Here is a 15,713-nt window from a genome sequence, read left to right as displayed (position 1 = left end):
GATGCCTCGTGTGCCTGGATTTTCCCACCTAGGAGCTACAAACCCAGAGGCACTGTGCTGCAGGGGGGTGTACACACCTCTCTGCATGCTGGGAGGTCTGTACAGTGGAAGGATGGCACCCACAATGCCTCTTCCACAGAAACAAGGTTGGACAATTTGACAAGCTTCATGAATGCAATTCGCTCTAAAAAAAATACCCTTCTTCAAAATCTGAACAGCCTTCCAAAGTTGAGGGTCTGTGCTCCTTGATTCGAATGCTAAGAAGCAATAAATACCTCTGCAGTGCAGGAATGCACATAAACCTGGCTCTGGATTGCCACAGATACCCTCTCTGCAGGGCAGGCAGCTATTAAAAGCTTGCTGCTTGTTATCGCCTTTATCTCCCTCGGATGCGGTGTAGTGAAGCAGAGCATGCTGATACATTGCCCAGATATGGTGCCTACAGATGTCCTAACAAATAAACTCCCAGGACTTGGTTACGAGCACTTGAGATTAGTTCAAAAAGAGAGTCTGTGGGAATGTCTCTCTTAGGCTGCTCTTCAGGGTGCATTTCTTTTCCTTCACCACCTCTCTCCCCATCCTCATAATCACTGTGCAAAAGAGAGATGCAGTTTGTCACACTGTGATGCTAGAAAATAATGAGTACCATCAGGAATTCTGCTTGTCTTCCATAAAAATCTCATAACTGAGAGCTATTTTATAAACCCCTGTCAGTTCTGTGCCCATATTTCTTATAAAACTACACCCATCAGCCATCATTTCTCCACTTGGGCTCATAACTCCTTCTCTCCTCATTCTTTTAAACAGCTACCTCATCTCACATCACTCTTTGCATAAACTGAGGTTGACTGATATCTGGATAGTATTATCCACTGCTTTCTGATTAGTTACACACACGGCAAGGGGTTTCAAGTTCGTTCTTTAGCGGTACTGTCCTGGTTCTTTCTCCTAGGATAGAGCAACAAAAAAAAGCCTCCTCTTCTGGCTGCCATTGCAGGTTAAGCTTTCCTGCACAAACCCAATAAATGTGCTTCTGTTTCCCTGTGTACTGAACTTACCTGCAAAAGGATCCTATTTCCATCATGGTCTTCTGTCTGCCACCTGCCCTCACTGATGGGGCTGCAAGGGTTGGGCAAGAGAGGCACAAGCTGCCCCACATCTTTTACTCTGAACTCCAGCACCGCTGACTCTGTCGGTATTGGCATCTGGCCTTTCGGAAGTTTTTTTAAAGAAAACTGAATGTCTATTTCCATGTTAGAATAGACAGGAAAAACACAAAAGTCCACTTTTTTCTGACATACTGGTCTTTTCAGTATTAACTCGTACAGTTTCAAAATGTCAACAAAGTTTTCACTCCTGCAGTATATAGTGAAGCGGATAATTTCTTTCCCGTAGTGCACTGGGCGAATGGCCCACAGAGGAGTTTCTGGAGCCAAAGTGTAAAAGTCCTGGCTGCATGGCATGTAAGGGAGGAACTTCCCATGCACTTGCTCTGTGTGGTGGTAATGCCAAGGTGGCCGCTGAAAGGTTTCGTGGAGCTGCAAGATCGGTTCTTCTCCGTATTCCTCCTGCAGAAACAGAATGATGGCAAGGGCTGGCTGAGAAACACCAGCCTTACCTGGCTTCCTGCGCTTCTTGGGCACTCGTCTTTCTGAGACTCGAAACAGCTGGAGGTCCGGATGGATCCAGGCTAGAAGCTTATCGATAGCTTTCTGAAGAGACTTGGATTCACCTGGGTCTGTGATAATATGCACACTAACAAGGAATGGGTCTTGTATGCCTTCCACAGAGAGTTCACCTGAGAGTATAAAAAGAAAAATATCCTTTAAGATTTGTAACCAAGTTGTCAACATTTAGGTGATCCTTAGAGGAGAAAGTCTACTCAGTCACACTGGGCTTTTCTTTCATCTCTCTCAAGCTCACCTGCAGTAAACTAAAAATAATGTACAGAGATATAGCAACCAAAAAATAATCAGAAGACAGAGAAGTTTCAACAAGCATACCATAAGAGTTGCTGTTTCTACAGAGGTAGCATCCAAAAGACGTTACCCAATGTGCATTTCTGTGTTAGAAAAGAGCTGCCCCATACAGCTGAGAGGTAGGAAAGACAAAAATACTGACATAGACTGGGGGTGAAAGGGACACTAATGATGTGCAGAATGATCAGGGTGGACACTGTTCATCCCACCTTGTTTTAATTTGTGCCAATTGGCTCAGGGCATGGAAATCACACCACTGAACTCCGTTCTATCACCTTGACGTTGGAGTTTTCCACCCAGTTAAGAGTGTTCTGTGTCCTGGAGGCAACTGTTTTAATAAGTAAGGCAAAGTTTGTAGGGAGATGTAATATCTTTTATTAGACCAACTGATACAGTTGGGAAAAAAAACAGACAAGCCTTCAGGCACACAGGTCCTTCTTCAGGAAAAGATATTACTTGTCGCTACAAATCCTGCACTGTTTATATCTTCAGACCATCAAGACCATAATACTACTGCTTCAAGGTTTTTATAAGATTAGGGAGGACTGGTAAAAGCAGGAAGCACAAAAAATTACTAAGGGGAAAAAAGAAACCTCTAGTTAGCCTTGGAAATGTTCACTGGGGCTCTATCTGTTGTTGTCCCTGAAAGCTCTTTGATAGCTGAGAAGCGGAGCAATGGCTGGTTGGAGGGTAGGGGAGAAATTGTCACTTTGTTCTGCTGGAGTTGCATGCCGATAGAGATGCATGTGACTGGAGATCCAAGACAGTTTAATAAATTACCCAGGTAATCTGGATATTTTTGCTGTGTGGTGTTCTGAAACCACTTCCATGTCTGAGACCCCGAGCCTGGGCACAAAGCCTAAATGTGTGAATGTAGAAAGGCTTCCCAAGCTTTTCATTGTGCAGACCACATTTAATAGGGGGATTGTCTCACAGGCTGTTTCCCCTCCTATTGGCAATCAGTACGAACCTCTCCCTCCTCCCTCCTGGCATCAGAATAACATTCCTGTGATAATTCAGCAATTGCTTTAATGGAAAAGCAGTATTATACAAGTAGTGTATTTTAGTTGTCTTTCAATACAGAATAGCGGCAAGACCCAGAGAAAAGCTAGACGCAACTACATAGCTTTCCAGAGATGACCTGTAAACATACCATCAGCCTCAATTTAGAAGCTGCAGAAAGATATGGTACGCAGAGCAAATAGCAAGCATGCATTTTGCCTAGGGGAGATATAGAAAAATCAAGTAAATAATAAAAAATACAATTACAGCAGAGTTCTCATATCTCTGCATGAAATGGGTGATATGGAGTGACTTTGTCAGATGGCTCATGGAAGAAAAAAATTGAAGCAAAAAAAAAATCTGTGTCAGTATATGGCAAGAGGCTTTGCTGGGGCAATTGTTACCGGTAGGTAATTCTTTGAGATATCCCCTGTGGATAGTCACAGTGTGGGAGAAAGACAAAAGGGGTGTGGGGGGAGGTCCTCACATGGTCCTTTAGATGGGACAGCAGGACAGGAAGGAAAACAAATTGCAGAGGACAGTGATCTAATAAAACCAGAAAGAAAGTAATTGCCATAGCTATGCAGTCATTCATTTTCTAAGACTGGAATAGAAGATGTTCAGTTCTTTTCTCCCTCTGTTTCCTTTGTTACACAAATGCTATCAAAGCCTGCAACAAGTGACAGGCTTGATATTTATGCATATAAATGACTGCAGCTCTGAAAGAAGCCTGGGCACAACAATGTGAAGCAAAGAGCCATCGTTCCTGTCGGCTTCTTGCTCTGCATTGAAAAAAAAATCCCCGAGCATGGCTTTTCTGCCCTCCTGTTGCTCAGCATGGTGCATGGACACTGAATGGCTAAAGCATTTTTCAAAAGTGGAGCCTTGGGGGAGCCAGCCCCATCATTAGTATTCTGCAGCCATCGCTGCCTGTGCCCATCAGCACCAGATGCTCGCAGAGCCAGCCTCAGAAGACCACCAAAGCACAGCACAAAGCCATCATCAGGAGCCAGGGTTATACGTACAGCAGAGCAAATCATCTTTTTTTGAGCTAGAAGCAACTATGCTGAAGGGAGAAAAGTGTAACAAATCAGTACAGAAAGAGCTTCAGTATCTATTTTATGTTGGCAAAGATGCTTTTACTGCAACACTTTTACACCTTTCATTACGGGGCTTCTGTGCTTATAAAATGGCAGCCCTTTCTGTTTTGGTAAGAGAGAAACATAAGAAAAGCAGAAATATGAGGCAGGGAGCTAAGAGAAACTTCCCCTGAACTGATGATAAGCTGGAAATTGTTTCTATGTTACCAACAAGTCTTTTTGCTTCAACTGACAAGGAAAGGGGGGAAACGACACTATTTCTCATGACACAGTTCAATTTGCCCCTGGCAAATTGTCACAGAAGCAAATGAAAGCTCTGCATATGTATTAGCCTTCCTGTGTTACTAGTTAATCCCACAGAAAATATCAAAATGCTGAGGCATCTATTTCAAAATAAGCTCCACAGTTCTCACAGCTATTACATTTTTTTCTTTCCTATGACAGAAGGGGATTAGTTCTCTCTGAGTTGGCAAAGCACTAACATTGCTAAGACGTAATTACTACCAGGATTGAAAGAGTATTTTACAATTCTAAACTTTTTACTCCTCTGTTAGGTAGTATTAACCACCCATGAGAGGTTAAAGCAGTCAGCCCAAATGCTGCGGGGCTGTCACACCTGATGGCCTAAAGCTGGGAGCTGAAGGTGGCCTGATATTTTATGATGGAGCTTTGGATGAGTCCTTCTCTACATATTATTTTTATTTTGTTACTAATGCAATATTGGTGAGTGGAGAAAAAAGAAACTCCTGCAAAGCAGAATAGCAGTCTTGCCCTTTGGTTCTTCCTCCCCTCCATTCCCTGCCCAGAAACCAGGATCTTTTCATCAGAAAGACAATCTGACAGAAAGCAGTGGGTGCTGCCAAGTCTGTCTGTGCCAGCTGCCTCATTTCTGTACGACTTCACTGATGTTCAAGCTGCCTTGTCTTGGGGACAGACAGGACAGGTACCTGCCTGTCTAGCCCAGTTGCCCATGTCCCCTGCTGAGCGCATGGAGAGAGGCTGCCACCTCTGAAAAACCTGCGGAGGATGATCTTGCCTTCCTATTTCCTTTCCTCCCCACCTCACGCTGTAGGGAACAGGGGCACCTGCAGAGGACAACCCTCTTGGCATCCAGAGCTGCCCAGCCCTCCCCTGGCCAGAGGTGCCCAGCGGGACGGCTATGACAACAGTGGCGATCTAGTGACACAAACACCCATGGGTGAAGTGGGAAGCAATGGGTTAAGTGCTCTGCCCCTCGGCGTGGAGGGTGAGGGGGGGGGCAGCCACCACCCCGAGAGGTGCCAGAAAGACTCCGGTATCTGGTAGCACCATCCTTGCTGCACTGGCTAGGAAGGCAGGGCTCCTGGCCCAAAGCAGGCACAGGCAGGTGTAACTTCAGGTCAGCAACCCTAGCAGCAGGGAAGCAGCTAGGCTCACCTGGAGGTACAGGGAACTGGAGCTACAACTCCTTCTGCCTGGAGTATGTATGCATTTTACATTAAACCACACAAGAGGCAAAATGTCCCTAGAAGAAATGAGCAGAGTTTTCTCCCATGCCACCTGAATAGCCCTAGGTTAGAGAAGTCTCCTTCTTGCATTTGCTTTTTGGCCCCAGGACTCTTGCACACGTGGCTCCAGCAGAACGGTTACTGGGTTATCTGGCCACGACCTGGCAGTCTGGTCCCTCTTTTACGCTGTGAGAGGCCCAGGTTGCGTTCCCCCTGGAGCTGCCCTGCATGAAGACCTGTCCCTTCTCGGGGCAGTGCTCCAACCACTTTACTATTTCAGGAGAAGTCACCATCTTCAGCAGTCTTGATGACATCTGATTTTCCAGGCTTCTCCAGTGGACTTGGCTAGAAATCCACTGACTGCCTAAAACCAGCCCATAGCAGAGCTTAGGAAGGAGGTAAGTACCTGTCTCCCTGAAATCTCTCCTAACCCTGTGTTGGTGAATCCAGATAAGGACCTAAAGACCTCTTGGACTCACCAGGAGATATTTAATGAAGAGTTACCTGCAGGGTTAGGCAAACCTGGTGAGTATGTGAGCTAGGATGGAGTCTATGGCAAAGAGATTTCAGGCAGACTGGATCCTGGCCCCCGTTTGTGCATGGGAAAGGGCATTTCCAAACTGTGGCAGATATTTTCAATTTTCTAGCCAGCTACATTTTCAATCTTCTATCCAGGAAACTCAGAGGAAGTATTCAACCTATAAATACTTGACATAAATATTTTTTTTAGCTGACCCGCAATATTGCATTGAGTATCTGAACACTGGAACACGAACTTCCATTTTCCTGCTGTGGCATGCTGCTTCACGGGAAGCAATGCCTGAACCTCTCTTACACCATACAGACGAGATTCCTTCATCGCTGCATCAAGCAGTAAGATTTCACATTTCATTCTGACCAAATTGCATGATGCACTACAGGAGATGTAAGTCAGGCAGTGGGAGAGGGTCAGAGTGAATGCGCCAAGCTTCTGAATTGCAATGCCCATCGAGCAGTACTTCATTATCAGGAAATAACTGCTATCAGGAAGTAATGAAATAATTCAAAACTGAACATTACAGATCAGCATATTTTGTTCATTGCTAGTAAATCAAAATATTTCAACTATGGGAATGTAAAAAACAATAATCACTGTATAAATAATGTCAGAAAAAAAGCACTATAATATTTCCTAATTGAAACTTCTCGGGATTTCTGTTGCACAGAAAATGTCAGTATTTCCCTATTTCGAACCCATTCCAAAACACAAAGAAATGTCACAATGGTAGCATTTCTCACTGAACAGGACCTTCACATTTTATCTGAGTCCAAGGCAAGACCGACAATTTTAGGTGTATTAACTGAAAGGCTCATGGGCAGACACAAAGACAGAGGCTATTTTCATAAACAAGGAGCATCACTTTATGGGCAACTGCAACGGAAGCGGTTACCGGCCACCTCTGGCAGCAGAACCCACTGCTAGGTCATGCTTTGATGAATTATGCAGCATCAATAATCTTTTGAACAAGCAGGATGTGACAGATTCACCAGCTCCTCCATTCTCTTTCCCTGCTGTTTAATAGCATCTGACAAATGCAGGGCTGCAGGATAATGTACTTCTCAGCATGCCCTGCTTTGCACACTACCTCAAACTCATGAAGGATGTTCAGAAGCAATAAGAAAGGGGATATTCCACACAGCACAGTGACAAGAGGAGAAGTCTCTTTCACGCTCCCATCAGAGCAGCATTTTCCTGTGGAGCTGCAGTTGAATGTTCTCTAAAGGAGATAATGGTGCCAGGACGCTCACTCCTCCATCCATACTAAGGTAGTATAGACAATGCACAGCAGACCAGCATACTGACAAGCATGGCAAAATGGTCAATCTGCTCCTCCAGATGAGCACATGATATAGGCTCTCTGTGCTGTTATCCAGTTGCTGTAGAACAACAACAAAAGAAGTATTGAGCTAAAATAAAGCTGGAAAATTAAGCCCGTTATCTGCCTGATGGAGATAAAAAGCTTTCTCTGGTACATTAATATGAAGAGTCTTACAAAGTGTCATTGCCCTTAGTGTACAGCATGCAGCCAACCCTGCGGGAATGAACCTTATCAAAAAGTGATACTTAATGCCCACAGAGGCCCTGCATGCTCAAGCAAAGGCAATGGCGGGTCTCATCATGTGGTACCTTTGCTGTTAGATGGTGCAGCAATTGCTGAAACTCCCCACTGTGCTACAGTCCCAGGTGAGTTCTCATCCCTCCCCCACCAGCTACATTCCCCTGCCCTGCCTAAGGATAACCTTTCGTGATCAACTTAAGCTGCTGTTGAAAGGAGCCATCTCGCTCCATCTCACATCCTTCACCTCTCCACGCACTCCTGCCCACTCCCTTACGTTGGCCTGGGTACTTGTGTAGCTACACATCTTAAGCTGATCATGCAACTGCACCCTGACACTCGTTCTCCTGTTTGCAGTCATATGGTCTATGGTGCCAAGATCACCATCTCGGCTTGCCTTCAGAACCATATGACCCTCATCTTCTTCATAGGAAACACAACCATTGTGGCCCAGAGTCACCCCATGGAAGGTTAGGTACCTGACAGATGTCCCTCCAGCAGGAGGCTGGCTGTCCTGGGCTCCTTTTCTAGTTCGTGGTGAGAGACAGAATCAAACTTCAGATAAGGCCCATCACTCTCCACTGCCCACAAGTGTAGTGGGAACCAAGTAACTCCACTTCCATCTTGGGCGCCTCAGCTATGCAACTAAAATTGGAGGGAAAGTTTGTGGGCCTACATGCTTATCTTGAAGATCATTCTTGTTCTAATATCTTATCTTGCTGTACCACTTTGTCAACAAACGAGATGAGCTTTTGTGACGAGAGTTATGGGAGAAATGCTCTTGAACTATGTGATTGTCATGTCTTCCATTACATCCTCCAAAACCAACTTCTTTGACTCCTTTAGTCAGGCTGATGACTGCTCATAGCAAGGCAAAGAGTCAGGGACTCGTAGGTCACAGATATACTCTCAGTCCCTATTTCCCTCATGTCCTCATTCACAGTACTGCAGCTTTCTCACTTGTCCCCCACCTACCTGGCAGACAAGGAGCAGTTCACACTTGGTATAAAGGTATGTGTGTGTTGCCTGGGGGCTGACTGTCCAGCTGTAGGTTACAAGAAGAGGCAACTTAAACTCACATTAGAGCCTTTTTTCTCCGCGGAGACAAAAGTTCGTCCCACTGCCTTTCATCCAGTTCCGATGAAACCTGTGGGAAGTTAGCGTCTTTGTGAAGAAAGATGGCACATGTTCACATCATGCTTCCCTTCAAAAACAGGCTAAAAAGAAAGGGGCAGGAGTGCCACATTGTGTTTCTGGCTGTGTAATCCCATGTCCCTGACACTACAGCCATCTTCTTGCTGTGTCTGTGTGTTCTCCCTAGGCTTTATGGAGCCTGTAGGCATGTCAAAGCAGAGGCTGTGCTTTACTCTATATTAAGCATCCAGCAAAAAAAGACCCCCAGCTCGGAGAAGAAGGTGTATGGGATTTTCACGCAGACCAACTGTAGGAACCCACAGTGGGTGCTTTCACATCATGGTTACAAGCAAGCAAACTGCTTGGCAATTCCTCACAACCACCCCCCAAGATAAGCATTTTTCCGCCAATGCTGTGGTCTTCTCCATGAGCTCTTTACCCTTGCTGCATGGTGCTCTTGCAACCTGGTGTTCTCCTCCCTCAAAATGTGCTGCTGACACCATATGTTACATTGGCAACAGCAGTGTTAGAAATAACCAGAATTTCAATTAAAAAAAAAAATCCTTATAATCTGCTTATCCTCTGGAGAGCACTGAAGTCTTAATTCAGTACTCTCCTCCACCACAGATTTAGCTACTAACTTGCTGAAAAGCAAGAACCCCAAAATGCTGGTGTACTCATACACCTTCAGGGATATTCTCCTAGATGTCAAGTGCTGTCATTTCCCCTCTTCCCTCCCACACAGTTCACCACATTTTGAGAGCTGTCTTGGTATCTCAGTCTGCACATGTGTCCGTGCCACAAAACAGATTCACATGATTTGCCATCTTCAAACTGTCTTCACTGTCTTAGCTGTCTTCATTCAAAAGCCGCAATCTATTTGCCCATCTAGGGGCTCAAATGGCTTTATCACACAGAGATTAATTCTCACAGGAGACCCAATACCCATAAGAGAAACAGTAAGGAAAATTTTTTTTTGATATCCTGAAAAGTATTCCTGATCTGTGGAAAAGAGCTGGCAATTGTTACTCTGTGTCTTTCAGAGACACACAAGAAGAAACAGTGACCAGAAACCCCTGAGTGGGGAAGTGAAGCACTACAGTGAGCTGCTGCTCGCAGGATTTGCCCCAGTGAGTTTGGTGATGCTACTGGCACAGATGAGCCCGGGCCACCAGGGTAAGACGTGGGACTTTATGTAACAGCTTATATTGTTGCTAAATTCAGCCCAGTGGAGAAATACAGGGAAGGTGCATTAATTATCAATGCTCGACTATTACATTAATTTGTTTTACTGTTATTTTATATTGTATGTAGAATTAAAAAAAAAAGTCACCTCACTTTCTAGGGGGGTAAGAAAGGGAAGAGGGCCTGAAATTGAAACAGGGAGAGAGCAGTATTCCAAATGGCTGCAGATTTCCACTTTATAAGAGTTAAGCTTTGCAAAGATGCATGTCCTTCCCAATCATAAAATTTTCCTAAAGAAAGATATGGACCATTGTACTTGGCAAGAACCTAGACACCGATCTTTGGTAATAATACCAGATTCTGTACAGAGTTGCAATATGTAGTAATTCAGAAAAACTCCCATCAGCAATCACCAGTAAATCAAAAGCTGTACAATGCATGTCAGCATTCAGACTGCGTCCAGCACCATACTGTTCAAAGTCCTTTGATTGCAAGCATTGTGTTTTCTTAAAGTCCAACTCCTATGTAAAGCTGAGATTCTCAAAAATACGGTTTTTATAAAAGGGCAGAAAGAACATTGCCTTAAAAAAACCCAAGAAACGCTGTACACTTGAGCAGCTGACAAATTGGGTCCAACAACGAGCTCCACACCTCACACAACGTACTCCAGTTAACTGAGAGTGTGATTTTATGACGGGCTTAAGACAATTTAAGACTTCACTGTTGGCACTCTTCCCCTACTATTCCTAGCTAAGTGTTTCCAGTGTTTCCCATGTGTCAGGTCTAGGTGCAAGTTGAAACAGCTTGCTGAACAGACTGAAGAGAAGCCCTCAGACAAGGAGTAATCGGTATTGTGCCTTCTGGTGGCAGTCAGAGAACTGGTCTGGCTAAAAATGTTAATTTTCAGGCAGACCTCTTCTTTTAATCAGTTTGCACTTTTGCACAAACCTTCCTGGTATCACAAAGAGGTGGCAGGGAAACCCAGCCAGAGAGAAGGCAGAAGCCACAACAAAGCATCTACACTCAAGACATATCTAAAGAAAATATGGGATCAAACCCTGAGGCATGGTCAAGCATTGCCATGTTTGTGTCTCTGTAGACAATCAACAATATTAGCATCACAGCAAAGGAGCCATTTGGACTTCACAGTAGTGACAAACTATTCTGAATCTCATAATCCTTTCAGCCGACAGCAGTGTGCGGTTCAAAAGACCTACCCCATACCAGCTGATGGAAAAGGGAAGCAGTAATAGAAAGCGTGCTTTGTCGTCAGTGCTTCATCCTGATCCATATGGTGGCAGCCAGGAGTCACCTGGCAAACATTTCATTAACCTTTTAGAAATTACAGATACAAGATTTTTTTCCAAAACTATTAATCAACAAATACGTGGTACCAACAAAAATGAGGCAGGCAGTGGACACCTACTGCTCTAGAATGTGACAAGCACCGATTACTAAATGTCCCAGTTCCCCACTGAGCTTGCATAAATAAATCTTATTTATTTCTTTTAAAAAGTTCAAATTAAAGAAAATACACCACGATAATGTACTGCAGCCATAAAATGAGAAACTAATTGTTGGCATTGTCAAAACAGCACACATTTAGAGGAAAATGCCTTAATAGCTTCAGCCTTCAGAAGTGTTTTGTCATTTGACTCAGTGAGTCAGATGGCTTTTCCCGTTCTACCACAACTAGTGTCTCTGAGTCAGGAGTTGCCATGGGACAGATTTATTTTTTTAGCTTCCCTCTTTGGGCCTTAACAATTCAGATGGCCGTCTCAACAATTTCCAGATCATTCTCATCACTGTACCAGCTGAACGTGGAATGCCAAGATCTTTCCTGCAACCCATTGCTCAGGGTAAAAGACCCCCTAAATGGCTGCCTAAATCGCTGTGGTTTTCTGGGACAGCAGCAGTAAGTAACACTTCCACAGAGGGAAATTCAACCCACATCACCTAATAATCCAATTTAACTTTCTCTGAAATCTTTCCTATAAATTTTTACTAGAATTGTGTGGCACTCGATAGCTCAGTGTCTATCAAAGATTTCCTATGCTTCCGAATCATGCTTGGTAATAAGAAAGAGGAAATATTTGCTTATGTAGCTTTGATTATGACTATGTGTGCTTAAAAGCGGAGCTAGAAAAACATTCAGATTGTCATTCATACACAAATTAGTACTATTTTTTAATAACTACTCCAGTTTTTATCTGCTGTATCTATACGACAGGAAAAAAACCTGACTGGATGTGGTCAGAAAACAATATACAAAACAACAGAAACAGAGTTTTGATAGGTCTGGTTCAGTAACTGTTTAGGGTACACTTACACCTCCTCGACACAGAAATCCCAAGCTAGCACTAAGCCAGTAGGAAGTAATTTAACCATAGGACACACAGTTTGGTGCGTGCTAAATGATCCCAAAGAGTGAAACTCTGATTTTAACAAAGAACAGAGATACATGGGTTACTCCAAGCTAAATACATTTAAACAGAAACTTCAGTCTTTACAAGGGGAAGGGCATGCTTGTGGTTAATGCCACACACTTGGCATGCAAAAATCAAATCTAGATTTGATTTCAAGCACAGTTACACATTCGTTTGTGCATGTCCTTACACATGACTGTGTCTCATTTCTTTTTTATCTTCTCTTTCTGGCCACTGGCCATCTTTAGTCATGTCTTTAAGGGCATGTTTTCTCTCTACTCCTTATGCTCCTAAATAACCATGTGCAGTTAAGACCAATCTCAACATGCTATCTCCCTACTAGAAGAGCATTCTAACCTCAACTTCTTGAAAGGTGAAAGTGCAAATAACAGTGTTAACTCAATATCAACATCTCCAGCATGGTTTCCAGGCAATGGTGGTCGGCAGCAGTGATAACTCTGTGCCATTCCTGACATAGGCAAGCGTCCATTTGCAGCTCCTGAAAATTAGGAAGCATCATCTGTGGATGCTTGTGGATGAGACTGGGATGCTGGTGGGGCTGGGAGGGGGTGCTGTGTGATCAAACACCATAGCAAAAGAGGAAGAAGTTGATTAAAAATTATGCAACTGAGAGGGAAAATTAGGGACTGGAGAGCAACAGGGCCTGCTGGTTGCTCTGGGCTGATGATTCAAACTGATATACAGGAAATACTGTTTAAACATAAGAAAAAACTTTTTTATCGTGAGGCTGGTCACTCACTGGAAGAGGTTGCCCAGAGAGGCTGTGGGGATATTCAAAACACGATGGGACATTGCCCTGAGCAACCCACTCTCACTGCCCCTGCTTTCAGCAGAGGGCTTGGACTAAACAATCTCCAGAGGTGCCTTCCAACCTCAGCTTTCTGCAGTTACTATACTTTTCTATCCTGTATGCAAGCATTTGCTCCTTCATTGCGGTGGAATTTGATCACAAGCAGCTACATAAATATGTTTTGCACAGCCAAAGACTGCTAGGTGGCATGTAGCCATGACATTTTCTTTCTTCACACAGCCACAGTGGGAAACAGCATTGCTCTTTACCTCTAGCAGCATAACGCAGGCCAGGCAAGATATGCAGAAGATGCTCACTATATTTTCCACAGGAGCTGACACTTCAGATTTCACTACTATATGAAACACCTGAATTTGCAACATTGACAGATGCTGCAGGCTAAGAGCTCTACATGATTTGGGTCCAATTTCCTCTTCCATTTTTCCTCACACTTTAATTAGTCTTCCTTTTATAATGACACCTTCTGGAAATGCAGCATGATGCTGGCAAGCCCACTGTAAATTGTTTTTACAATTGTATTTAATACAGCTCGTTGCCAGCCATTGTAAAAGCATCTCAGTTCTCTATGGAAATAAGAAACAATATACTACAGTATATCTTCATATTGCAGTAAAAGAATATAATTATATCCTTACACTTATTAAATTACATTGTTTGGAGAAATATACCTAGAAGATACCCAGTCCGGCAGTGCCTGGGTCAGAACCGGTTTGAACAAACCTAACTTAAAGTAGGCAACTATATTATGAAATTCTAGCTTTGTGACAGATTTTTAAAAGCCCAAATCAAACCCAGCCCCCTTCCTGTTCCTGGTTAGTTTTCATCACCTTTAACAGTTAAGTGAAGGCAGCCAGATTTTGAAATGATACACAAGTAATGGGAAGCCATTTCTCCATATGCGATTGTTACAAGGCACCTATACATCTGCATAATACTATAAATCCTTATGCTCCTGTAGCTCCCGTTATCTCTGCAACCAGGAAGGCTACATCTTTTGTTTTTCATCAAAAGCTCCATTAGTGCCTGTTTTGACAGATGTGATCCTTTGGTCTCTGAAGTGTCTGGTACAAAAATTCTTAAGAATTAGAAATGGGAGAACTTCCAGAGACACTGACTTTGCTCTCCTCTATAAAGGACCTAGTGCTCAGGCTGGATCGGAGTCTTTCATTCAGGGATGCATTTTCCTCTTACATTTCCTTCTAACAATGCTTACAGTCTAGTAACTTGAATAGAGAGGGACGAGGAAGATTCTTGCCAGGTAACATCAAGAAGCAGATGACATGGCGGGGGGGGGGGGGGGGAAGAGAAAGAGAGACAAAACAGAAAGAGTAGGAGAGGCAGCATATTGTTAGATGCACACAGTATGGAAGTGGTGTGAAAACTGTCATGTAACTGTGCCTTGGCAAGCTCCGAGCATGGATGGGACTGGTGGCCTAACGCTGACCCCTCACAACCTACCTGATGGACTGCATTGGCACCTGAGTAGCTTTTGATGACTCCTCAGAATGACACTGCATACAAATACGTAATTTCTACTTCTAATGAGGCCCTAACCTCACAGCTGGCTTCAAAGTTACTCAACATGAGAGCAGATAAGTACAGCACTGAATCAGCAAAGAAAAGTAACACACCTTCAGGAAAACAAAGGTTTACCTCAAATTCAGGACAGCACTATCTTTTGGGCAATGATTTTTTTCTTATTTGAATATTGTCACTTGACTACATGCCATTAACTTACCCCAACTGCCTTTAATGAGAATTGCCAGGTGTCTAAAAAAGATTGGGAATAAGTCTGAAAGAAAAAGGACGTCAACTAGGGTATGTCGTCTTGGACTAGTTCAGGGTGCATACACAAACACAAGGTTTCAAGGGGGTTTTCATAAACAGCAAGCGCTGTAGTGCTGGTGATTTCCCATTCCCCACAGCCAGATCCAGCACAAAGAGCAAACACCGCTCAGGAAATAAAATCTACCGTCCAAAGTGCCGTTAGGGCAGCCTATTTCAGCACACAGCTGGTGCATGGAGGTAAGATACAGGCTTAGCACCTCACCCTGCCTCTGGAATCAAGGATAAGAGAAACCTTGCCCTTACTAGTCCTCCATAAAGACTGCAAGTTTTGCACAAGAGGACTCTTGCCACTTGTAGAGAAAATAGAGTCCAAAACCAGCCCAGGGAGCTGATGCAGATGACACTGACAAAACATTGACCAAATCCCAAAACAATGATCTGAATTTATACTAGCATAGAAACAGAATACCAAACAGAAAAAAAAAATATTAAAAAGAAACATGCTCAGTAACCCACATATTTGTAAATCTGCCAAGAGAAACTATCTTGCGCTTAATTTTTAGAACCAGAAAGTGGGTGTAATTCCATGGGTTAGGAAGTATGTGCAACACGGAAATAAAATTTTAATATCCCAGCTTAATATACCATGGAAGAATATGAACAACCTAAAAACGCCCCGGAAGG

The 15,713-nt window shown here is 43.7% G+C and overlaps 1 protein-coding gene across 1 annotated transcript in view; it reads right to left on the bottom strand.

Moving 5' to 3' along the window:
- FAM124A (family with sequence similarity 124 member A) overlaps window positions 1-15,713 on the bottom strand; it is a 42,057-nt gene that overhangs the window by 11,793 nt on the left and 14,551 nt on the right. The window contains exon 3 of the mRNA XM_072854499.1: window positions 1,059-1,798. Within this exon, the coding sequence (XP_072710600.1) occupies window positions 1,059-1,798 (740 nt within the window). The remainder of the gene's footprint in view (window positions 1-1,058; window positions 1,799-15,713) is intronic.

This window comes from Ciconia boyciana, chromosome 1 (genome assembly GCF_034638445.1).
Source record: "Ciconia boyciana chromosome 1, ASM3463844v1, whole genome shotgun sequence".
NCBI classification, from domain to species: domain Eukaryota; kingdom Metazoa; phylum Chordata; class Aves; order Ciconiiformes; family Ciconiidae; genus Ciconia; species Ciconia boyciana.
Note: the sequence above shows the minus strand (reverse complement) of the source record. Positions and strands in the feature narration are given on the sequence as shown.